Below are 26,059 nucleotides of genomic sequence, written 5' to 3'. Positions count from 1 at the left end.
TTGCTTTTGCCTTGATCCAAATATCCCTGGCCTTTAACTCAATTGACCTGAATACCACAGTAGTTCTCCACTTCATAGATCAATTGGCCCAAAAAACAAAAAGTGTGTGTAGGCAAAGACAGAGAACGAGCATCGTCTTCAGAAGCCTGTTCCATGTTCTCAGCACCTGACTGCCAGAGAACAGGCAAATTCTAAGCAGCTTGCAATGTCTGAAATAAAAAAAATCACCATTGGGAAAACTGAAAGAAAAGTATTAACTTGGTTGAATGCAGAATGCTGAAAATGTTTTGTCAGAAGCATCGCAAATTACTTGCTCTATTGAACAGAGAGGGAGCTTAACTTTAATCATCATTACACAGGAATGCTTTAAACATAAAATGAGTGTTAATCCAGCTTCCTGTGCTTTCAAGCTTAATAGTCTCTTGAGAATGATTTAGTCTCTTCAGGAGTTGTTCAGCAATTATTGTTTAAAAGATAAATACTCCAATAAAAGTAAGTCAAAAAGATATTAAGCCAATAGTTTTTTTTAAAAAAGCCAGCCTTAACAGAACTCAATCTCCTCTCTCACACCCCAGACCTCACCCCAATCTCATTTTCACCATTTCGCATCCCTCACCCCATTATCAACTGAAAGTATTACAGCATAAAGCCACACGTGTTGACATCATTCAATTGGCAAGAGGTAACTCTTCACAAGATCAGACAATTAACTGCCTGTAAACCAGCTAACCACAAAAAGAGTGTCACACTTTAGTATAAAACTGCTATTTCCCAAAGTCAATGCGCATTCAATTGCTCACAGGAGCCACAAGGCAGTAACCAGCAGCCATTTGAACGCGCATGGTGGGGTAATTGTTGCTTGGATTAGTAACTCATACCGTTGGCCAGAAGTGAAGTGCGTGCCAGTTCATATTATAGCATGATAAATTGGAGGATTTGAATCTGGACCACAAGAATATCTAGGTACTGAAACAAATGGTATTAAAGTTGGTATGAGACAAGTTGCTGTAAAAGCCCAATGATTTCATGAATATTCTTTGGCCTAGAATGGCCTAAATGTGACTCCAAATTAACTCATAACTGACCTCTAAAATGGCCTCAATTACACTAGTCCTTTAACCATTTTCCCATACCAGCTAAAGGTGTGTAGAAAAACATCAAGTCAGCAGTGCCCACATCATGGGAATGAATGCAAACGGATAAAAATCAGAAAAGCTGGCTGATATACCCCTCCCACCTCTTGTCTGGGACACCCCGGGTCCAATCAGACAAATCAATGCAGGAGAAAAAAGACTAGTGTTTGATCAATGTATAACCATTAAAGCAGCAGTGTAGCAGCTGTTCTATACATTCCACACACAGTGGATTTAAGCACCTGTTTGGTAAACAGGAGCTCCTGAATTCAAATTTTGGTCCTCTTGGGCACAATGGTAATGTCATGACCCCTGGACTGAGGCACGTGGGTTCAAGTCTTCTTTGAACAGGCTGATTAGAAAATAGATTAAAAATAAATAAATAAATAACAAGGTGGTGATAGTCTTCCGGCAAATTTGTTTGAGGGAGAAACGTCGGCCAGGGCAGTAAGTGAAACTTGGAATTTACGAAACTATGTCCTTAGCTTTGGGAGCACAGCAGAGGTGAAGAAATACTCATCTCCCAAGAAAGAAAGAAATTAGACCTTTTTTTGAAAAGAAAGAAGGAAGGCCAATAAGGATGATAAAAGATGGCAGGGACAAGACCACGTTACCATATACAAACTAAGAAGCTCTCCTTTCTAACAAAAATGTAACTTACAGATTGATATACCAACGTGTGTGGTGGAATCTTAAAATCCCTCTCACCAAGGACCCTCAGCAAAACACTAAGTCATTTCAAAGAAAGGAGGAAGGTATTAAACTATTATATTTTTAGTGCTCTCATGAGTTATCATGATGAATGACTGACGTTCAAGACTAACAATAATCACATAGCTTGTATTGAACAAAATGTCCAAAACTAACAAACCCCTCCACCCACCAAAGGTTGTGTTTATCCAAGGCTATCCAAGAGATTGGTTTCCCTTGATCAATCCTTCCATTAAGTGATGTCTGGCAGTGCCAGTGCACAGCAGCTGACCTGGTCTGTGTCGGGGTTGCTGCTCGGAGTTCCCAGAGCAGCTGCCCAGTGGAGTCGGGTTCCTTGCTGGCTGCTTGCAGTAGCACTCTCCGGAAGGCATGCCGACACCGCTGCTGGCGGGCCGCTGCTCGCTCCACTCGCAAGAGTTGCATGTATCTGTGCTGCAGATAACTGCAGAGCCGTGTCATTCTCAAACTCCTTGTGCTCGGCACCTCATCTTCTGGGCTGCAGAAAAGAATGGAAACAAAGTTTAATACACCCGCTGTCAGAGAAATTAGTGTTTGTGTGTGCATATTCAAAACAAATACCGATGTGTCAACAACATGTACTATATACTATTGAGTTAATGTAATCAATAATTTAAGGAACTTCAACGCCATTACAATTGGCCCCATATGATGACTGCAAATGACGCATCAATTTGTACCAGCAGCAAAAATTAAGTGCAGCCTTTAGTTTATTCTTGCTCTGCCGACATGATGTTCTTTCACACTTGCTCTCTCGAGGTTATAGAGCCATACAGCACGGACCAGTCCAAGCTGTACATAATCCCAAAGTAAACTCATCCCACCTGCCTGTGCCTGGCCCATATCCCTCCAAAACATCTGTTTTCATATATCTATCCTAATGTCTTTTAAACATTGCAATTGTACCCGCGTCCTCCACTTCACCACACTCTCTCTCCCTTTCTCTCCTGAAGGCATCAGAACATTTACATTTATACTGAATCTCAGACTTGCAATGGAAAAGTCCCAAAGTTGGATCACACCCACCTTGCACAATCAATTGTAATGAGAGTCCCAGAGTTGCAATTCCTTCTACAGTTCCACACTCCATTTTAATGGAAGAGGTAACAGGAGTGTGCACTATGCAGTCACTGCACGCTTACCAGTGATCACTGGCTAATTTATTTTGCAACCACTTATTGAGGACAGGATGGGTAGCAAAGAGAGTGAGAAAGAGGAGATCAGAGGAACACAACATTATTTTACCAAAGCCTGGGCAGAAACATGTCTTTTTAAAATCTCTGAGAATCCTCAAAGTTTGAGAGCAGTCGGTCTGTCCTGTTGAATTTAAATCCAAGGCACTTACTACACTGTTAAGGTCTCACATTGCAATATAGGATGCGGATCAACATTTATTCTACAGCATTGGGACCCCTGAATGTGGCTATGGGAGAGAAAAGTCCAAGGAGACACATCCAGTTTTATTTGCCGTTTGAACAGCTATTTTATGATCAGCAATTTGACAGCCAAGGACAAAGCAGAGCGCACAGTTGCATGATGATGGGGAAAATCGGTAATCTAAAGGAAATGCTCATATATGAGGTAGTGCATTAGCCATAAATGCTCTGCATCTTCAAATTCCTCAAGTACGCAAGGGACGCAAATAAAGAGAAGGTATGGGGGAAGATAGCATCAAAGAGGACGGGAATGGGAGGGTTGAGGAAAAGGAAGGAGCGGGTAGTATTGAATGAACTACAAAAAGAAGAGAGATGGGAAGCAGAGAAAATAGAACAGGAAGAAATGTTAAGAGAACTGAAAGGGAAAGAATGGGCCCCAAGGTATTTTAATGGAAAGAGGGAGAGGGCACACTTTTAGGTTTGCGATTCACTAAGATCATGGCAGCCTTTCCCCTATCAACCTCGATTCCCTTAGATTTTTAAAAATCTGTCACGGCCTTAAATATACTTAATAACCAAACCTCAAAAGGCCTCTGTGTTAAAGAGCTCCACAGATTCACTATGCCCAAAAGAAATTCCTCCTCATCTGTGTTTTAAATATGTCACCCTTTATTCTGGAGATTATGCCCTCTGGTTCTAGGTGTACCCACAAGGGGAAACAACCTATCTACATCTATCCCGTCAAGTCCTTGAACAATTTTGTACATTTCAATAAGGTTGTGTTTCATTTTCCTCATTTCAAGTGGGTACAGGCCCAAAATACTCAACCTCTCCTAAGACAGTCCGTGGAATGGCAGCTAACTGCAGACGCGCAAAGTTGTCACTGTCGATCAAGCTGTATGACCTGCCATACCAGTGGGAAGGTGCTGCCAAAAGGTTGGAATCCAGTAAAGCCACACAAAAAAATGTTGCCATTTGTCACCAATTCTCTAAACCCATAATGGATATATGGAGCAAGTATTGACACAACTGTACCAACCAATGAATTGGTGGTTGAGCAAGACTCATAGCAAATGGAGTCTATTTACCGAACAAACAAAGGCTATTTAAGTTGGTTGTACAAAATGTAATGAATAGAATTCCCATCCAAACCTGCAAACTCTTCCGAAATCGAGGATTATTTCTCCAGCAAAATGTGAGTGACAGAGTGTGTTATACAACTTCAATTACTCACACATTCAATTCTTAAGTGATGTGTACTCAGAGTACTGACCGGGGAATTAGCGAATCAGCTTCATTCTGGTAGAGATACGTAACGTCATTGTATACAACCAGGGTTATAGTATCAACAGGAAGCTACATCCTTATTCGCTCTTAAATAAAAACAAACAAAGTGCTGGAGAATGCTCAGAGTTCCAATGGAGCATCATTGGATATGAAACGCCATTTCTGTTCTTCCCTCCACAGACGCTATCAGACCAACCCCGTTGTCCAGCCATTCATTTCTTTTTCAAATGCCCAACATCCACATTATTTTGCTTTTAGTCAACTTGTTCTATATTCTCCTGCTTCAGTTTTCCAAGTGTCTGCATGTGAAGAGGTAATGATGCAGAACATATTCTGGATCTGTTACCAGTATCTAATAACATCCCTCATTCTCTTCAACTGGAAAATTTGTACACGCATCTCCTGCAGCTGTGCTTTCTCAGTTTGTTCATAAGAAAATTGGAATGGGGGTAGGCCATTCAACCCTTGGTGCCTTATCTGTTCAATTAGATCATGGCTTATCTGCAACTCAATTCCATTTACACAGTTTCATTGCTTATCCCTCAAGTCTCTCTGCTGACAAAAATCTATCATTTTAAGTCTTGAAAGCTAATTGGCCCAAGCATCCCCAGACTTTTCATTAAGAGAATTTCTGATTTTTACTACCCTTTGTGCAAAAACATGCTTCATATGTGTTTTATCATTAGAACCAGATGATGCAGAAGATTAAACTCCCCCATTCTAACTCCACAAGAGGAAATAGTTTCTATTTATTGCACTGAGTCATTTCAATATCTGACAACACTTCAATTAGAGCACCACCCACTGCACCCCCTCACAAACTTCCTATACCTAGTATAAACCAATTTTGTGCAATCACTCCTCAGTTTAACCTTCAAGCATAAATCACATTCTGGTGAATTTAACACCAATAGATCCTCGATAAGTCAACAGGAGGCCATGACTGATCAATAGGAGAGAATGCTTTTAGGAGATAACAAGCAAGTAAAACAAAGGAAAGCCAGTAGATGTGATCTATTTGGATTTCCAGAAAGCCTCTGACAAGGTGCTGCACAGGAGGCTGCTTAATGAGCTAAGAACCCATGGTGTTTGGGCCAAGGTACTGGCAATGACAGAGAGAGTAGCGAAAAAGGGGCCTTTTTGAGGGTGGCAGTCAGTTACAAGGAGTACCGCAGGGGTCTCATTAAAACTGACAGACTAGGACCCAAAAACACAGCGTCCGAATGAAACGATGACCCTCTAGAACTAAGATGAGGAAGAATTTCTTCAGCCGTAGGGTGGTGAATCTGTGGAATTGATTGCCACAGAAGGCAGAGTGCCTCAGTGTATTTAAGGGAGATTGACATGTTCTCGATTAGCAAGGAGATCAAAGGTTATGGAGAGAAGGTAGGAGATTGGGTTGAGAAATGCATCAGCCATGGTGAATGACAGAGCAGAGTCGATGAGCCGAATGGCCTAATTCTGCTCCTATATGTTATGGTCTTATGGAGATATCAGGCCTAAATTGAATGCAGCACTCCAAATGGGAGCCAAAGCTCTGTACAACTTACTTGACTTCCTCTCCTTCACAATTCACCTTCAGACAACGGTCAACAATTACATCAATTACTTTCTGATATGTTAGAACATTCTACCAGATTTGATAAGTTGCACGTTGGGAACTCTAAACCTCTTTGCTCCTCTGCGATTCCTAATTTATCCAATTTGTCTTTTGGTGGGTCCAGAGTGGACTATCAAAGTCTATCTTCTGGCATGGGTTTTACCAGGTTCTTTGGCATCTCATGTCACAGGAGCTTCATAAACACAGCTGCTAATCTTGGAGCAAGGACAGAGTTGTCTTTTGCTGAGGGCCTGCTGTGAGTCTGTGTATATTTTCAAAGCACATTCCTTCAGTGTTCGATGCATGCATTACTGATTCTAGCTCAACTGTGGTCAAGTTTGCCACACATTCCTCGCAGTATTCTAGTCAACAGTTTCAGTATTAGACGTGCAACCAGAGTTACAAAAGCAACAAAGAACACATTTTAAAAAATGATTCCCAGCTTAGTAAAGTGTAGAAAACCATGTCACCCAATGAAATGATTAAAAAGATGAAAAGGCTGATGCAAAATGCAAATATTTCTGACAACTTGCAAGGATTGGGGACATGAGTAACAACGGAGAAGCAAAGGCCCTGCAGGCAGTCACTCACAATCACATGTGCATTCAGATGAACATGTTCCACATGCCGCCCAAAAACCATTTGATTCCCCTCCCCCACAAAATAAAAATCCAGATTTCATTAGGCTAAAGTGGGGGAAGCAATTTTGGGAATTCTTCTCCAGCTCCCCACAGCAATCAAAACTTGGCTGCAGGAGATCACATTGGATCTGACTGCTTCCTGTAGTTACTACCGTCTGGAAGCAGTGATCGCCATCAAGTTGACATCTGCAAGCTTGCACCTTGTTCCACAGCCATGCTCGTCTCTGGAAAAAGACCACATTCCAGCATCTAATCTAGGTCCAGCTTCCCAATTCAAAGTAGCGACCCATCTTCCCTAATCCACTGTTCTGAAACAAAGTGTCAAAAAGAACATGGCTTTCCCTTTCAATATCTTATAAACCTTGATCAGAACATACAAGACAGGCAAACAATTCAAAAATAACGTTAGCAGGAAACAAGACACTGTTGGGGGGTGGGAGAAGAAATCACCCTAGAAGATGGAGCTCACAGGAGCCAGCGTAAACAGCTCTATACTCTTCCTCAATCATTAAGACAAAACAAAAAACCTCAACTGTTTCACAAGATGCTCCAATGCAACAGCAATTAATACCACAAAATTGCAGGAATACATTTCCATTCCCAATCACCAAATGAACACACTGACAGGTAACGAAACCATGCATTAAAAATGTGAAAAGGCACTGATGGGAGAAGAAAACTCCAGGAGCAAGTCATTTAGAGAACAGCTTTCCTATCAGTAAGCCATTCGGCCCTTCAAGCCCATTCTTCCCTTCAATTGTATAATGGCTGATTTGTATTTATTTAACCTCCTTAGCCCCAGTCACACTTACCTTGCTGAAACGGAGGCATCTCAGTTTCGAAACTTTCAAAGCTTTTCTAGGAAGTTCCACATTTTCACTGATATATGTGCGAAGTGGTTCCTGACATAATCCCTGAATGGCCTTTGTTTAATTTTCAAGTTACGCCACTTGTGTTGGATTTCCCCAGAGAAAATAAGTTCAATCCGGCTCATTAACTCTTTTGATCACATGAAACACCTGAATCAGATCACCTTGTAATCTTCTATATTCGACTGCAATCACGTTTATTGCACATTTATTTTACAAACACTCCTTTCCACAGCATGAGCATGAGGACCTGGGAGCCCTGGGAACTTGGAAAGAGGTCCCAGAGTGTTGAAATCAAACTAATTTTTCTCAGTCCAGACAAGCTTCTTTACTTTTTTGTAAAATAAACAAACTTTTGTTTCTACTGCTGAGTATGCACCAAGAACAAAAATATACATTTATATAGTAGCTCCAATGGAGTAAAATATCCCAAGACATTCCACAGAACGGCAATCAGATAAGTACTGACACCACGACAATGGTAACAAGTAATTCGGATCAAGGTGGGTTTTGCACAGCAGCTTTGAGGGTGGGGTGGGGGGGGAGAGACAGAGGGGGAGAGACAGATATGCCGAAAGGTAATTGAAACCTCTGAAAGGGCTTTCAAAAATGAAGCTTTAAAAATTAAGTGACAAACATGGAAAAACAGCAGCCAGCCATTCTGCATCGCCAAAGCCCAAAGAACAGGAAGGGAAATTGTTCATCAGTTATCTGCGCTTTTGACTGTGAAGTATGATGGTCAAAACATGAGGTAAATGTCCTGGTTTTCTTGCTTAGTTCCAAGACATAAAGGAGGAATTCAACAGCGTATTGTGGCACCCAAAGCCAGCACTAGCCATGATGCAGCACTTGCCGAGTATAATACTACAGCATCAACCTAGATTATGAGCTCAAACCTTGGAACTGAAACGCAACACTGCAAATTTCAACCTCCAACACGTTTCACCAACAGCATCAAGTTGGTATATGAACAGTCCTTCCCTCAAATCTTTGTTAATATTATAGTTGATTGACCAGTCAACAAATTGATCAGAAGTATCCTAGGAGTGAGTTGGAATTGTAAAACTTCACACAACTTACAGTTTGAGCTAATTTAAACAAAATGCCCAAAATCAATTTGTAATCAATAATAGTCTATCTACCTGAAAATCACGTGTTGAGAATCAACTCAGCTAAGTTTTTTTTTTGTAAAGTTCGACCAGTTCACTTTCCTATCCGAGAGAAGCATTTTCTGACAATGTCCTTGCTATCTTGCTCTCATAAAACACCCAGGACAGATTAACCCTCATAAAACATAACTCATTTGCAGCTTCACCGAGGTGCGCCATTTCAGGGCACTATTGCTGGGTTTGTCACGCTGTTTCCCCCAGGTCTTAAAACATCTACAAAACAGAAAAATGCCCATCAGCCCATGTGCGCCAGTCCCAAAAAAAACACAACTATTCAAATCTAATTCTGCAGCACCTGACCCATAGGATTTTGCGCCTTGGCATTTATGACAGTACATCTAGAATATACTTCTCTCCAAATCTTGCACAGCAGGCAACTCCCTGAGACAGATATTGACTTTCTAGTTAAGGATGGCTGAGAAAGGAAAGAATTTTAAATGGGGGACCTACATGGCAGTTAAGAATAAAAATCACAAAAACACATGCACCATCGCCTTTTGACAGGGTTTGGATGGTCTAACCCAACAAAAAGACTTTTATACAAATAAAAGGCAGCCTATAATGCTAGTATGAGCACAGCATTTGCCAATCCTGGCGCAACACAGCATGCCCCCTCCGAAATTCAGCTAGCAAGTTTCCAAAATTCTGGTGTACATCTGGAAAGTTGCATGAAACAGCAGCAGGTCCACAAGTTGAGTGCCTGAACCCAGGCGGCTCGGTCTATTAGAGATATAATTCTTATTTGCTGATTTGTTCCTGTTGGAATTAACTTTCCGTTCCTACTGCTATAGTGACTAACTTCAAACTCTGAATACGAAGTGGTCACTGTCCATGAATGGAGACATGTGGGAGTACTTCACTGAAAAGTCTTTGTGGCCTACGAGGCTCTGATATACACTTCCATGGTGCACAATGACAAAAATTATGCTCCTGATACAAAAGGATGAAAATTCCATTTGTCAGTAACTGTTGCAGGTTTCAACAATCCCATGAAGATTGTGGGATCAAACTCCACCCAAGAGATGTTAGCACATAATCCAAACTTTAGTTTGGTCACCCCTGCTTCATGTAATACCGCACAGAAGTTGTGAGTGAGTGCTGGACTCTTTAGAGTAGCACCCGTCATCTGAAAACATTAAACTGAGGCTCCTCTCAGATGGACAGAGATCCTATGACACCAGGGAGTCCTCTTGGTAGCCTGGCCAGTAGATATGCTTCAACCAATAACAGTAAACAGATTATCTGGTCATTATTCAATCTTTTCTTTGCAGGAGCTTACGGTTTGCAAATTGGTTGTCAAGTTTCCTATGCTCAAACAGAGACATGATTTCACTGGGACCCTTCTGACTATGAACTGTTTTGCGATGTCCTAAGGTTATGAAAAGCATGTTATGAATGCAAAACGCTGGCTTTTTATGGCTACCCAACAGCCTCATGGTCAGATTATTCATATCCTGACTGGATGAAACAGACCGTCAATAATTTCACAAACTGACGAATAAGCTGTAAAATATATCATTTTCTAGGGGTGAGAAGCTTGAGTTTTAGAGTTGAAGTGGGAGCCATTGACAAGATGTGACTTGCAGCAATGGAACATTAATTTAAGCATAGAAATCGATAACTGAAATTCGACTGGCTTCACTATGAACTTAAGGTTTGATTGCAGATTCACAAATCAATCCCTGGTACCCAATTAGCTAATACACAATTTATACACTCCACAATCTTAGTTCTGGGAAGTGCTGAAACTGCTACATGATTACTGCAGGTTGGTCAGGAAAAGCCTTCAGCAGATTCCTGGAAATCAGTTCCACTATGCATTATAGACCCATAGAACGGATAAGTAGAGGACGATAAAATTCGACCTGCCACATTCATGCTGAATCATCCAGGAGCAAGTCCATACTAAATCTCTAAGGAATAAGTCAGCCATTCCCACTTGCCACATTTCCTTCGTATCCGTGTAGAGTTCTTCTTTGGGTACTTTTCCAAATCTCATACTTAAAGCTTCTTTAGAATTTGTCTCCACTACTTGCAGCTCAAAAGAAGTTGCTCTTGCCAACTGACTGAATTTTGCAAGGAAGGAAATCCAACCTTCTCCAATCTATCCCTGCAGCTTCTTCAGAGCAATGCCTATAAATCATTTCCAGACTCGCTCCGAAGGCTTCACATCATTCCTCATGGTCAGTATTCAGAATTGGACACAACAGAACCATTACCCCTGGACACTAAATGGTGCTACCATCACTGCATCTCCTGTTATCAACATCCTCGCGGTTAGTGCTGACCACAAACTCGGCTGGAATAACCATACAAAGGCATTGGCTACAAACGTCACAGAATGTTTCCTAAGAGACTAACTTGACTCCCCAAAGCCTGTCCACCATCTAAAAAAGCACAAGTCAATGTGTCTGGATGAGTGCAGCTCCAACAACATTCAAGAAGCTTGACACCCTCCAAGTAAAAGTAGCCCGCTTGACTGGCATCCCATTGACAAACATCCAGTGCCCCTAGCACTGATGCTCAGTAGTAGTACAAACCAAAAACAACATGTACAACACAGAAGTTCTCCCAAGCTTCTTAGATGGCAGCCTCCAACAACCCTCAAACATTTTCGTCCACAAGATCAAGGGCAGCTGATATATGGGAACATCACCACTTGCAAACTCCCCTCCAAGCCATTCACTACTCTGAAGAAACAGCAAGATATTTGTAAGTTAGTGCAGATAGGTCAAAATCCTGGTACACTCTCCCTCTCAACATTGACAGTTTACCTATAGTGCATGGACTGCAACAGTTTTATAAGGCAGTTCACAGTTCACCACAGATTCCTCAAGGGCAACGAGGGATATGCAATAAATATTGGTCCAGCCAGTAATGCCCACATCCCGCGATTGAATAAAACAAAGAAAATCGAGGCCAAATCAGTGATTTCTAAAGGTTTCCAATGATTTCCTTGCTTTTGTGTTATATACTTCTATTTAAATCGAGCCCAGGATCCCATTTGCCTTTTAAACTGCTTTCTCAACTTGCCCTGTTACCTTGCAACAATCAGTACACATGTGTTTCCAGGGTTCACTGTTTTAGCACCTCTTTTGCATTTGGACACTACACTTTGCACTTCCTCTCATTTCTAACATCAAAATCTTCTCACTTCTCTGCATTAAATCCCACACGCCTGATTTCACCAGTCAACATGTTTTTGAAGTCTACCACCATCTTGATCAAACAGTTCATAATACTAAAGTATCATGTCATCTGTAAATGTTGTTATTGTACCCTGCACAATGAAATCCACATCATTAACACAGCTGCTTTTCTCAATCTATTTTCTGTCACTGAGCTAACTTCATGACGCCACTGTCCCTTTTATTCCATGAAGTTCAACTTTGCATTATGTGGCACTTCACTTCTCTTTTTGATGTTCTTATGCATACCAACCTTCTGTTACTTTATCAAAAAACCCAATCCATATAGTTAAACAGGATCTGCCTTTCACAGAGGTGTGTTATCCGCACTTGTCCTGTTAACTTTGTCTCTTAGTTTCTAAAATGCCTCCACAGAGGTGACATTAACTGGCTTGTAGTTGCTGGTTTTAAATTTTTCCAAAGTAGCATTTGCCATTCTCCAGACCTTGGCACTAACAGGAAAATTAGGGCCAGGACCACCTTAATTTTCACCCTTACTTCCCCAGCATCCTCAGATGTATCCCATTCGGTCCTGGTGACTGATAACGAAGTACAGCCAGCATTTCTCACACAACAGCTTTTTTTGTAACAGCACCTTGAATGCCACTGCAGCATTATAAAGTACAGTACTCTGCAGAGCCACAAAGGAGATGTGATCAAATGGCCAAAGGCTTGGTCAAAGACATGGTTTTGAGGAGAATCTTAACTGGAGGAGAAAAGTGGAGAGGTGTAGATAGAAAATTCTTGAGTTTGTGGTCGACAAACTGAAAGCATGGTTACTGATGCTGCAACAAAGACGACTGAAAACGTTCAAGAAACTTCCTCTTTAGCAATTTTTAGCCATTCCAGCATGTCAACTACCTCCCCTTTCACTATGTCTGTGCATCTGTCTTCATGCTGCAGCTACAGTGCTTCTGTAGCACCTCAACAATGCTTTCTTCCTCCACATCTGGATCGCCTTTGGGGCAGCTTACCAGCCCCACCGTGCTGACTGCTCATTTGGTATTTACAAGCACACATATCACACAGAACTAATGATACACATATTGTGTGGAAACAATGTAGCACCTCCTATTATAATGACATTTGTCCTCCATTTACAAGCCTTATTCTGCACAAAACTGACTAGAGCTTATTGTAATGCACTGCCACAGGTCTCACTGAGGTCAGAAGATTGTTGGTTGTAGCTCAACTCCAGACAACAGCACAATTTGGTCTGCCACTCCAGGGAATCCCAAGGAAGGTGCTGTCTTTTAGTTTTGTTAAACCCAGTGCCCTTCAGCCCACTTAGCTGGACAGAAAGGATCCCATAGTACCTGTGAGCCAGCTGGTATTTTTAAAAATCAGTCTGATAGCAGGTTTCCTGACATCTAGGCCAGAAGTCAGCCTTGAATCGATGTCTGTATGACAATTCAACTGGTCAAGGTCTTACGGCTTCTTGGAGAGACCAACACTGTGCACCAACTGACTGTCTGTATTCTATACATTACAATGTCTACATTTCAGAAGTGTTTTGTCCTTAAGAGCACTACATATGTCCAAGTACTTTGTGTAAGTGGACCAAAACAACTTACACAAGGCTTAGATAATCAATTGTGCTCTTTCATAGATGTATTCATGGAATAAATTGACCCTAGATGCTCTGTACAATGTAACGTACCTCCGTTTTGTTATATATTAGCTGAGACACTTGGTTTTGCCTTCATGATTCGGGATTCTTAAGAGGAAAGTTCAACAGTTGTCATTCTTTAAAATACACTTTACTGTCAAGTACTTTGCTGATCCTTTAGATTTTGCTGACAATGTTTATGTAGGGTCGCAGCTTCTGCTCAAGTTATGGATTCTCCATTATGAGGTGGTAAGCATGGCATGAATTTGAAAATAAGCAGTCATCTCACTATACTCAGAGTGAAATACTGCAGATGCTGGAAACCTGAAGCAGGAAATGCTTCAAACACTCATGAGGTCAAGAACCACAATTTAGGTAGAATCCCTACCATTTGCACCATCGAATCCACACTGACCTTCCAAACAGCATCCCACCCAGATCCACCCTCCCCAACCTATCCCCATAACCTCGTATTTCCCATGGCTAATCCATTTAATCTGCACATCTGTAGACACTGAGCAATTTATCAACGGTCAGTCCACCGAACCCACATATCTTTGGACTGTAGGAGGAAACCAGAGCACCTGGAGGAAACCCAGACAGACATGGGGAGAAGGCCCGTGTGCAATCTGTACAGTCACCCGAGGGTGGAAGTGAACCCGGGTCCCCAGCGCTCTGAGGTAGCACCGTGCCACCTTGCACGTGAATGGCGGTTCCAATTCTAAGTGAAGAAACTAAGTGAATCTGGGATTCCCATCGGAATCAATGGTAAACTCAGAATTAAGCTCCTTGGTACATATCTCATCAGGTAAAAATACAAAAGGTAAAATTTCAAACACTAAGAAATATTTGCAGTGCTGTTCATTCTTAGCTGGACTGACTTGCAAAATAAAACACAAATAAAACAGAAATACAACACACTCAAAATGAGCTACCACCCTAAATAACTTAAGCATATAGACCTGCAGGTCTGAATCTACTTCTGCCCCGCCTTTAGAACTGGACCCTTTATTTTGTCTTTGTGTTTTTCTACCAAAAAAATCATTAAATTTCATATTCTATTTGTCTGAGTATTCTACCAATCTGCCCATGCTCTTTTGAAGATCAACATCATCCTCCTCAGACAGTTCACAACACAGAGGTTTTGGATCATTTGTAAATTTTGAAATCTTGCCGAGGATGAGACCATATACAAATATAGATACACCAGAAAGCGCTGGTGAACATCATTATAAATGTTTCTATAATCCAGAAACGTCCATTCAGCAAGCAACTTTCCAGCTCAGCCAATACTGTATCCATGTTACGACTGTCTCTTTAATTCCACGATTTCTATCTTTGCTCACAGGTTTGTTGCGTGGTACTTGATCAAATGCCTTTTGGAAATCCATGCACAGCAATCAACAGCATTATCCTCATCAGCCTTCTCTGTCACCTCACCGAAGTTTCAAGCAAACTAAATAATCAATGTTTTCCTTTAATAAACCACATTGGCTTTTCTCAATTACCCTGCAAGTAGCCATGTATTTTGTCCCATATTATGGTTGTCAGAAACCTCCCCACCAAATGTCAATCAGGTCAGTTCACAGACTTCTACGTCTTCAACAATAAAGCCCCCTTACACTAACAACTTTGCTGATCACTCCACGTGTTCTGTCTTGTAGATTTACAAGGAACATTGCTCAATTTTTCAGTAGTTCTTTCCTTTTGGTCCTATGGAGACCAGATTTCTGCTTATGAAGTCTCCTCAAGGAGATCAAAAGTTTATTCCTTATTCAAAATGTGCGCGTAGCCAATCAAAGTCATTGGCAAGTTGACAGAGTTTAGTTCAGTTGAAAAATTTCAAATAGGCCTAAAATGTCAAGTTATCAATTCCCAGACCAGGAGTCCCTCATGTTGCTGAATGATTACCCAGATGGTACTCACTCGGGACGAATAGCTGACCACTTGTCCCGCAACGTCCACGCATACTGGCAAGGAGGCACACGTTCATCTTCCTCTTCCTCCTCCTCGCTGTCCTCAGACCAGTCTAGCCCTGTAGACAAGAAGAATGTCATCTCATTGAACCCAAGGTAGGATGCAAAGCATTATACTGGAGATCCATGGAAAGGTTTTCCAAGTGATATTGAAGGGGAAATGTGGGATTAACACCCGGTGTAGTGCAGGGAAAACCCTAAATCATTTTTTAAAAAAATGGAAAACAAAAGTGTGACGCTTAAAGAGTTTCTAGACACACAACCCAAAGAACAAAAATCTTCCTTATCCACATACAACTAGAGTCTCAGGCTCCTTTAACAGCACAAACTGACCCCAATAGCAACTGCCCTCCTTTTATGATGAAGTCTAACTATCTGATCAAACACCAAACATTCATCTCAAGAAATACTATTCACACCAACAACTGCTTTCACTGACACACACTGCACTGTCAGGACGCTGTCCCCTTCAACACACAGAGCCCTAGAATTACACCAACTTCAACGCACATACTGAGCCCTAGACAGTCAGTCAGTCTGTTTTATTGCACTGACCCAGAGTATTACTGTCCTCGTTAACACACCGATTCAAGTGCTACCGACCCTGTGCATTTGTGTCTTCATTCACATGGATTCCTGAAGTTACCCACTACGTTAATAGATCCTAGAGATCATCACTGATCCTCAGACTTTCTAACCCTTCAACGCACACGCAGACCCAAGTCACTGTGGTTTGACTAGTGCCTTACGTAGTTTTAGCAAAACCTCCCTACTTCTATACTCCATTTACTTTGAAATAAAAGCCATCTTTTCATTTGCCTTTCCCCTCATCCACTGAACATATACGCTAGCTTTGTGTGGCTCATGCTGTGCCACCTCCAAGTCTCAGTGATGCAGTTTTCCCCCAGTTAAATCATACTCGGCTCTTCTAGTCTTGCTGCCAAAGCATACAACCTCACTATCCCACATAATATGCCAACTGTCAAGTTTCTGTCCACACAACCTGTCTATATCCCAATGCAGACTTCGTGCCATCTTAGCTACTTGCCCTCCCCCCTATATGCTGGAAAACAATCATCCAACATTTTAATATATACTGTAAATAATCGTGGTCTGAGGATTGATGCCTGTGCCACTCCACTAATTACATGCTGTCATACTGAAAATGCCCCCTTTAACCCAACTTGGTTTACAATCGTTAGACATAAGCTTATCCACGCAAAAATACTACCCCACCACTATGGGTTCTTACCATATTAAGTAGCCTTGTGTACTTTGAAGAGTCCCCATCTTCCTTAACACACTGACCTCAAGTTACTGTGTCCTTTAACAGTAGTCCCAAGAGTTAGTACATACAAACATGGAATAGGAGTAGATCCTTTTGCCCCTCAAGTCTGCCCCACCATTCAAGATCTATCCCAATAACCCTCAATTCCCCTACCTAACAAGAATCCATCTGGTTCTGTCTTGCAAGTATTTAATGACCCTATCTCCACCACCTTGAGGTAGACTGCTTCAAAGAACCACACAAAACTCAGCGAAAAGAAGATTTCCCAACATGTGTCTTGAAACAATGACTCCTAATTTTCAAACTGTGCCCTCTAGTTCTAGGCTGCGCCACAAGAGGAACCATCCTTTCAACATCCAACTGAAGACCAATCAAGATCTTCTGCACTTCAATCAAGTCACCCCACTCTTTTAAACCGTAAAAGAGCCCAGTTAGTCAGATGATTGGTCAGAATGTAAACAACAGCAGTGAACAAGTGAAAGCTTAATCAGTAGGAAAATATTCGAGTATGAGCAGAAGCAGCTAGCTTGGAAATGTAAAAATGCATAGCAAGAGTTTCTACAGATATTTTAAAAAAGGAATAGAATAAGTAAAGTAAGCTTGTTCTTTTTAGAGGGTGAGAATGAAAAATTAATAGCAGATTATGCTCTGAAATGAACAAATATTTTGCTTCTGTCTTCACTTTATAGAGGATACAACAAATATTCCAGTGATAGCTATAAATCCTGGGAGGAGAGAGAAAAACTGGGACAAAATTACAACCATGAGGGAAGGTACTAAGCAAATTGAGGGAACTGTGGGCTAACAGCATGTTAGTATGCAGGCACAGCACATATTCACGGCGGCGATTTGAGGTGCTATCCTTTATGAGAGAATCAAATGTAAAAGGAAGATGTTACGTTTCCAGTTATATAGAGCGTTGGTGCGACCAGTTGTTGAAGACTGTTTGTGTTTTGAGCTCCCGATCTAAGGAGGAATATAAATGCATTGGAGGCAGTTCAGAGGACGTTTCCTAGCTTGTTAACCACATGGCACCAGGGGTTCTTACCCAGGCCTGTTCATTCATCACTGTCTCCTCTAACACACTGACCTCCACGTTCTCCCTATGCCGTTGGTGCTGACATGGATCATGGCCATTGGATCCTACCCCTTTCACTACAAGTTCCTTTCCAGCACTGAGTAAATGACTGGAACTGGGCAGATTACACAGCTGTCTAAACTCTCACTGTTTTCTACAGAGAAGTGTCAATCCTCCCTCATTATAATAACAATTACTATTCTCCTTGTTGCCCTCCACTCAAACAGCTTCCTGTACCATCGTGGCATTGTCAAGTTTGCCCATCAACCATGCAAACCCTACTCTCATCAAAACAGGCTGAAAGAAGCTCAACACTGTTCGTCAGTTACAGAGGTTGACACCCCTGCATTTCTGTCCTATGGGTCTAATAATCAACATCACTCACAGTAACACCCTCCTATCCCTGAGCAATGACTAAATCAAAAGACCGTATCATAAGTGGTGTGACTGTCTGCTGGTATAAGGTATCCAGATACAGTCTCCCTCCCTGATGGATGTCTGTCTGCTGTTCTGTCCCAGCTCAAACACCAAGCTGAAGCTGTTAGAACTTCAAAGTCTCACCTCGGGTATCAAAAAGGTACCCATGAGCTCCCATTTGCCGCTGCCTTGACATCACCTGAACTGTCATCCTTAGTCGGTTTGATTTGTTTAGTTATATTACTCCACTTACTTCTGTTGCCTTTGCATCTTTTATTAAATTTACCAATTTGTATACAACATTAATATTTAAGAACAGAAAAAATTTTAAACACTCAACAGAGACTCACCTAACAGCTTGTTCCTCTCTCGGTAACACAGCAAAAACTAATTTCACTCAGCTCCAGTGAATCTAACGCTGTCTCTGACTGCATATCATACGGGGTGCTGACCAGGCCTGCTCATTTGTCACCGTCTCCTCTAACGGACTGATGCTGAGAGGTGCTGTCTCTTTTTAACGGAGAGACTAACCTCTTTACTGCAATGACCCCCATGTCTCTCCTTTCATGCACTGATCAAGAGAATCTCTCTATCATTTAAACAGGCAGACGCCAGACACCAGCCTTTCCCCTAACACACAGACTGATGACGTCAGTGTATTAGTGGAGGCAGTCTCCTTCAAAACTTGCGAAGAGTCATTTGGAATAGACTTTCTACTGCCCACACAGGCACTGATCATACAGATAAACGTTTCATATGGGGACCCTGAGAAGCCCCCATGTTAGCATGCTCCAAAGGAACTGCATGGAAATTTTTTTTATTTTACACACAATAATTCCTTTATGCTAGGACCCTTCCAAAAGTCTCTATTTAATTCAGAAAGTTCATCTGGTCCCGATGGAATTAGGTAAAATAGCTACTCAGACATTATACTATTAAATACATAGTCTTCCCCAAGCCTTTTACACACACACACACCCCTCCTACCCCCACCCCCAATATTGGTTACTGATGCAACCATCCGTCTCCTCTACCTCTGGACCCAACCTAAACCATTCCCTACCATATCAACCGAATTATTCATCCTACCTCATTGGCACTGGCCTCTTCAATTACTGTCTCCTGAAACACACACTGCCCTGCTAGTTACTGTAACCCTTAACACGCTGTCCATGAAGTACTGTCTCCTTTAATGCTCACACACTGATCCTGCAAATTAATATTTTAGTTGTTTTGATGACACAAGAGTGATAATTTCTTTTAATAGCACAGTGTGATCCTGTCGGATTTGAATCTACACTGGGGACACAAAATTATTCCCTCCTTTAACACAGAGACCAGAGTTATATTTATTTTCTTAATAACACGCTAACCCCTGGAGTTACTGTCTGCTTGAACACAGTGTTGCTGTGTTAAAGGAGTCGACCATAAGGCATAGGAGCAGAAATTAGGCCATTCAGTCCATCAAGTCTGCTCCGCCACTCAATCATGGCTGCTAAGTTCCTCAACCTCATTCTCCTTCATTCTCCCTGTAATCCTTGATCCCCTTGATAATCAAGAACCTATCTATTTCAGTCTTAAATGTACTCAATGACCTGGCCTTCATAGCCTTGTGTGGCAGTGAATTCCATAGATTCACCACTGTCTGGCTGAAGAAGTTTCTCCTTATCTCCGTTCAAAAAGATCTTCCTTTATTACACTGAAACCTAGGAATACCTATTGGACTTAGAGACCTCAGCATGTTTAACGTGTTGGAAATTGTAACTCTGACTAGAATAGAGTGTGGCTTATGCTTGATATGGGCACCTGCCTTGTAGTGGGGAGATTACTGCATCCCAGAGTTACTGATACTTAATAATTGCAGTTGCCATCTCACGTGACTTTGTTGTTCACTAAGTTTCTGCGCTGTTAACCTATATGTACAGAAAATGTGCTACAAAACCATAGCATGAAGCCAAATGGGGCTTCCATGCTTCAAACACACATTAAGGTCAGTTCGACAGTAAACGTAGCCAGTCACAAAAATAAACACATTAATAATAACACCTTTCATGATCTCACGATGCCCTAAGCTCGTTAGAGTCAACGAAATAGTTTTGAAATGTCATCACTGTTGCAGTGTCAGAAACATAGTAGCTAATTTGCGCACAGCAAGATCCTAAAAACAGTGGATGAACCAGTTTTTTGGAAGCGATCTTGATTTGGGGATAATTATCAGCCAGGGCATCAGGCAGATTTCCATTATTTAGCTTCAACTATCACCTTAGGATATTTTGCTTTCAACCGCAAGATCTCAATTTAACATCATGACTTAAACGTCACATCTGCAAGGTTAGTACGGTGAAGGATTTCTTGCTCAAGTCAGCAGCTGATTGCTAAGTATTTTACAACCCATTGGTTCATGAAGACTCATCCTAACGTGGAGATTTTACTATTTCCTACCTTTGGAGATAATATTTTTCCTTCTTTCACCTCTAAGAAGTTTTGATTTTTGTTATTAATTACATTCAGCAGTATCGCAATGTCACACAGCAAGAACCATTTGGCCCATGTCTGTGCCATCCGTTTTAAAGAGTTATCCATAGAGTCCTAACCCCACTATGGTTTTCCCAAAGCCTTTGTAATTCTCTTCCTTTTTTTAATGTACATTCTGTTTCCTTTTGGAAGTTGCTATTGGATCTGCTTCCACTCACTATCTTTCAAGCCACGAACGCTTCATCTATTATTCTAGGTAGGAAATCTGAAAAGAAGAATGCACGCTTAAGCCACAGTGCAAACCGCTACCCCAAACAGCTCTGCATTTAGCTTTTGACTGTCCGTCATGAAGTGACTTCACAAAATTGGCTCCACTACCACAAAATGGGTGGTAAGAAAAAAAAAAGGGCACTGGTATAATGTGATTAGGCATGGCAAACACCAAAAGACGAGTTTCTTTCCCCCCCCGTCAACATGGACTGCATTGCCCATGGTCATTCACGGAAAAGCTTCCCTATGAAGGAGCTCACATTTAACATGCTTTTAACTTTTCCAAACAAAAATACAGCAGCACTGATTACTGCCATTCTTATCACAAGCACGTAAGTGTGGAATGCAATATTCTCTAAAACGTCTGCCACTTATTACTTCTGACAACAGCGTCAGCTCTTTCAACGCTTTCTCAAATAGCATCAGGATGAAAAGGTTCTATAACAACACACTTCAGCAAGTCCCAAATCATTTCACAGCTAATGAAGACGTTTTCTTTTTTGCAACATAGCAGATGTGTTGACCACTTCGCACACTATAAAGTCTCATGGGCAACAACGGGCTAATCAGAAGTGTTTTTGTCAGAAGAAACCTGATTATATTTTACATACAAGCTTCTCAAACATGTTCTACCCATCACATCGTGATGTCTGTCCAAGTACAAGCATTTACAGCACAGAAGAAGCCCTTTTGTGCCTGTGCCTGTGCCAAATCTGACACAAGAATCCTGGACAACCTTCTGCGTTGAATATTTATATAAAGTGTTCCCTCAAACTACGCAATGGTTTCTGTTTCAACCATACCCTGTGAAAAAGCATACACTTCAACCCAACAGCTGTGTAAAAAGAAGATTTCACTTGAACACTGCATCCTGAAACAAAAGCCAGTACACTGTCAGAACAAATCACATGGTGGAATCACTATTATACATGAGGTGTCACCCCGTGGCAAACTGGCCACACCTCTGACAGGCCACACTGTCTTGCTCTGGCCATTAACAGTGAACAAGGAAACACTATTTGCAATTCGTACAAACAACACAAACAATTCAACACAAATTGTGGACAAACAAAGTGGGTTGTGGTGGCAACGTCTGTCTGGTTATCAGAAAATAAATTATGGCACAGGATAAAACAGGTGAGGAAGAAAAAAGTGAAGAAAATAAAAATTAATGAAGAAACACATTGACAGTAAATTGCTTCGACTTGTCACTCATGACTTGGTCATTCCAATGCTCTCATTGCCAGTCATACAACTAACCCCCTCCGTAAATGTAAGCTGGATCAAAACTCTTCTTTGTCTATCGTAACAGCCACCTGTTCACCTAGCACCTGTGCTTGCAGATCTCCAATGGTTCCTGGGCCAATAACGCCTCAATTTTCAAAGGCATATCTTGGTTCAAAATTCCCTCCACGGCTTCATCCCTTCCATCTCTGTGATCGCACCATGCAACCTTTTTGAGATACCAGTGCTCATCTAATTCTAGTTTTCTGCACATCTCCAACTGTCACTGCTCCATCATCAGTACCCCTACTCTGGCCTTCACATTCAGAATTTCTTCCATCTCTCTAAAGTTGGTATTTGCCAATGGTAAAATGAACCAGGTTTCCAACTCCCAGCCATACACTGGGGTAGGTGTTGGATGTGAACAAAATTAAGCATTTGAGATGCACCACATCCCCCTCCCCCCAAACCCCATCCCCAACATCTCAACCACCACCTCACTTGTCGTCTTAATACATGAATGGTAGCCATTTGTAAAAAGACTGCACTTTAGGGACCAGATTATATTCAGAAGTTGACATCTTCAATGGAGTGCAGAAGGTGAGAAACAGAGGACAGCGCATCTGGGAGGAGCAAATCAATTCAAAAGGAAACATTTGAATTTACATAGAATATACAGCACAAAATCAGCCTAACAGTTTTCTGCCAGTGTTTATGCTCTATGCCAGTCTTGTATCCTTCTTCAGCTCATCTATTTACATAACCCTTCTCTTCCTTTCAGTCATACAGTGGCAGAATTTCAAACTTGTTGATCAAGAGGCGTACAGCCAAAGCCTTTCAAGGTTTTAGCAATGCAACTCCTTTTTCAGCAATATTATGTTTCTTTCGTTCTCATGTACAAGGCCAGCTTCCTCTTAAACATATCTAGTCAGTTCACCTAAACCATTGCATAATATAGCAAGTCCCACATTTAAACCACTGTGACTGAAGACGTTTCTCTTGAATTCCTTATTGGATCTATCATAGAATTCCTATCATGTGGAAGCAGGCCATTTGGCCCATTGGGTCCAGACCGACCTCAAACAGCATCCCACCCAGTGCCAACCCCCTACTGCATCCCTGTAACCCTGCATTTCCCGTGGTCAATCCACCTAAGTTGCACATCTTTGGACTGTGGGAGGAAACTGGAGTACAGATACAGGGAGAATGTGCAAACTCCATATTGACAGTTGCCCGATGGTGGAAGAGGACATGCATCCCTGGCACTGTGAGGCAGCAGCGCTGACCAGTGAGCCACTGTGCCGCCCCAAGTAAATATTTTTAAATGGTAATTATTCCAGACCAACCAACCCTCCAAAAATAAAAAAAATCAGTGGGAACCTTTTCTGTACATATACCCATTAAATCCTTTCAAAATCAGAAAGATTTTACAAGATCACATCTCAGCCCTATCCTGAGTGGAGAAAAGAGCCTCAGTTTGTTTAATCTTTCCTGGTAGTTATAACCTCCGTTCTGAGGTGACGCTTGCAGGCCAACTAGTACCCATACTGTTTTTGTCATAGGGACACAAGAACTTGGCTTAATTTATTAAGTGCCGCTCATTTTTCACAGATTCAACTTGGTTACCCAAGCAATTACTTGACTGACATGATAAAGGGTTGCATTTTTAGCAAAAGTAGATCATTAAACATCTCACACACTCCTACCTAGATGTGGGAAGAGATCCCGGTGCAACAGCTGTTTTTCAGCACAGAGCTTTGCTAGTCTCTGTAACCTGTTCCTACAGGCTGACCGCTGCCTGCAGACTGGCGTGGATCTTGAAGCCTTGAGGACAACGACATCAGGCCGGGGAGAGTCTGTTGCCACGGTGACAGGTGGGGGTAGGGTCGCAGCTGGCTGTGCCGGGGATGGCATCTGCTGTGGTGGTGAGGCAGACCGGTGGGCCTTTCCGTTTGGCGAGTGCGAGGCTGGCGTTGTCGTAACTATGCCATGGGATGATGCTTGCGGCAAGCTGGGAGTTGGGGGTGCAGGCGGAGGGGGTTTGCATAGCAGGCCCTGCGAAAGTCCAGCGGGTCGGGGGGGACTCGAGAGAGGGGGAGTGCCAGGGTACAGCAGCCGTGATGGTGCAGTATGTGGGATAAAGTGCTCTGATTGCAGTCTGAATGTCTCAGGCTCTCGCAGCAGTCGTTGCTGCTGCCGATTCTGAGCCAGTTTGGTCTGAAGCTTCCGTTTGACAGTCCCTTTCCGCAGCAGGTAGTCATCATCGTCAGGGAAAGCGAATGGATCGTCGAGCTCGTGCTCCAGGTACTGGAGCGTCAGTCGGGGCCGCTGCGGGGATCGTGTGGGCCCATCCAAACCATTTGCTGCCTTCAAGGCCAGCGAGGGCACTGCCAGGCTGACTGCCATGGTAGCATCAGGGTGCAGTCTGGGACGCACCTCCTCTAGCTGCTCATTCTTTTTCTTCCTCTCCTTTTTGGGCACCAAACCAAGGACTTGCAAGTGGCTGTTGCAGTATCTGTTAGAGAAGGATGAAACAATCAGCACAGCAAGGCAATTACCAATAAAACATCAAGGACAACACTTCTTCCGGTCAGCTCCCATATCCTCCAACAACTGGGGCCAGAACCATGTTATCATTGAATATAAATATTCCAACAGCGCTTAGTTCTCATTTGAGATTTCAGCAGCAATAGGTGAGAGAAAGTTTCCTGTTGTATCCACTTGAATTATGGAAAACATTCAGGAATACAATCACAATTCTCTCCTCCTGCCTTCAGTCATGGCTAGAGAGTTTTATGAATTGGATAAGGTTCCAAACTTGATAATAGAAATGATACAGAAATTAGCCACGTGGGTCCACCAAGTCTGTACGAGGATATATGGCCCATTTAACTTTTGCCTATCTTGTTTCATCTAACTCCATCAATGTAGTCTTCTGTGCCTTTCCTCCTCATGTGCTTCCAGCTTCCCATTCAGTCTATCTATGCTGTTCACTCCATATATGTGGTCCTACAGTCTCAACACTCCCTAGGTAAAGATATCACTAAACTCACTGCTCGACTGATGAATAGCTGTCTTAGATTTATGGCCCCACATATGGATTTGCCCACAAATGCACAAATGGAAAAAAATTCTGAGTCTTAATAATCTTGAACTCATGTGTCATGTCACAACTCAGCTTCTTCTTTTCCTCAGCAAGAGGGAAATCTTGCCTGGACATCATTTGTGTTCGCAAAAGTTTTATATTATTCTGGCATAACATTACTTCATTAACATGTTATTTTTGTTGCCGCAAACAAAGGACCGAAAAATAATTCTGCAATATTATTTTCAAGTGTCTACTTAGAGCTAAAATGGGGGACAATGTTGAAGTGCGCTAGCATTTGTAGAAGGCCCCCATTCAGAAAGATCTGCAAAATCCTGCAGGAGAGTGAGGCATTGCTGAATATGGGGAAAACCTGGGAGGTAGAAAAGCTGGTCTAAAAATTTAATCCTTTTAAAATGTGTTATGTAATATAGAAGTAACATGGACAACGAACGACCTTGGATAAGCAACTCCAGAACACGAGGGAAAGAAAGACTTCTCTATATGCTTTGCAACTTTGAGAGGAGTTAAGCAGGGAGAAAGGTGCAATTACATACTGGTGGATGAATATGCAAATAGCACTGACACTCGAGCTGCACGACAGAGTGGTACAGTGTAGGTGTGGACATCAATGCAAGAAACGTT

The 26,059-nt window shown here is 42.0% G+C and overlaps 1 protein-coding gene across 1 annotated transcript in view; it reads right to left on the bottom strand.

Moving 5' to 3' along the window:
- ino80db (INO80 complex subunit Db) overlaps positions 1–26,059 on the bottom strand; it is an 84,348-nt gene that overhangs the window by 32,346 nt on the left and 25,943 nt on the right. The window contains exons 3-5 of the mRNA XM_048598691.1: positions 24,036–24,844; positions 15,528–15,636; positions 2,116–2,340 (exon numbers count right to left, since the gene is read on the bottom strand). Coding sequence (XP_048454648.1) covers positions 2,116–2,340; positions 15,528–15,636; positions 24,036–24,844 — 1,143 coding nt within the window. The remainder of the gene's footprint in view (positions 1–2,115; positions 2,341–15,527; positions 15,637–24,035; positions 24,845–26,059) is intronic.

This window comes from Rhincodon typus, chromosome 7 (genome assembly GCF_021869965.1).
Source record: "Rhincodon typus isolate 14 chromosome 7, sRhiTyp1.1, whole genome shotgun sequence".
In the NCBI taxonomy this organism is placed as follows: domain Eukaryota; kingdom Metazoa; phylum Chordata; class Chondrichthyes; order Orectolobiformes; family Rhincodontidae; genus Rhincodon; species Rhincodon typus.
This window is presented reverse-complemented; position numbering and strand designations above follow the sequence as displayed.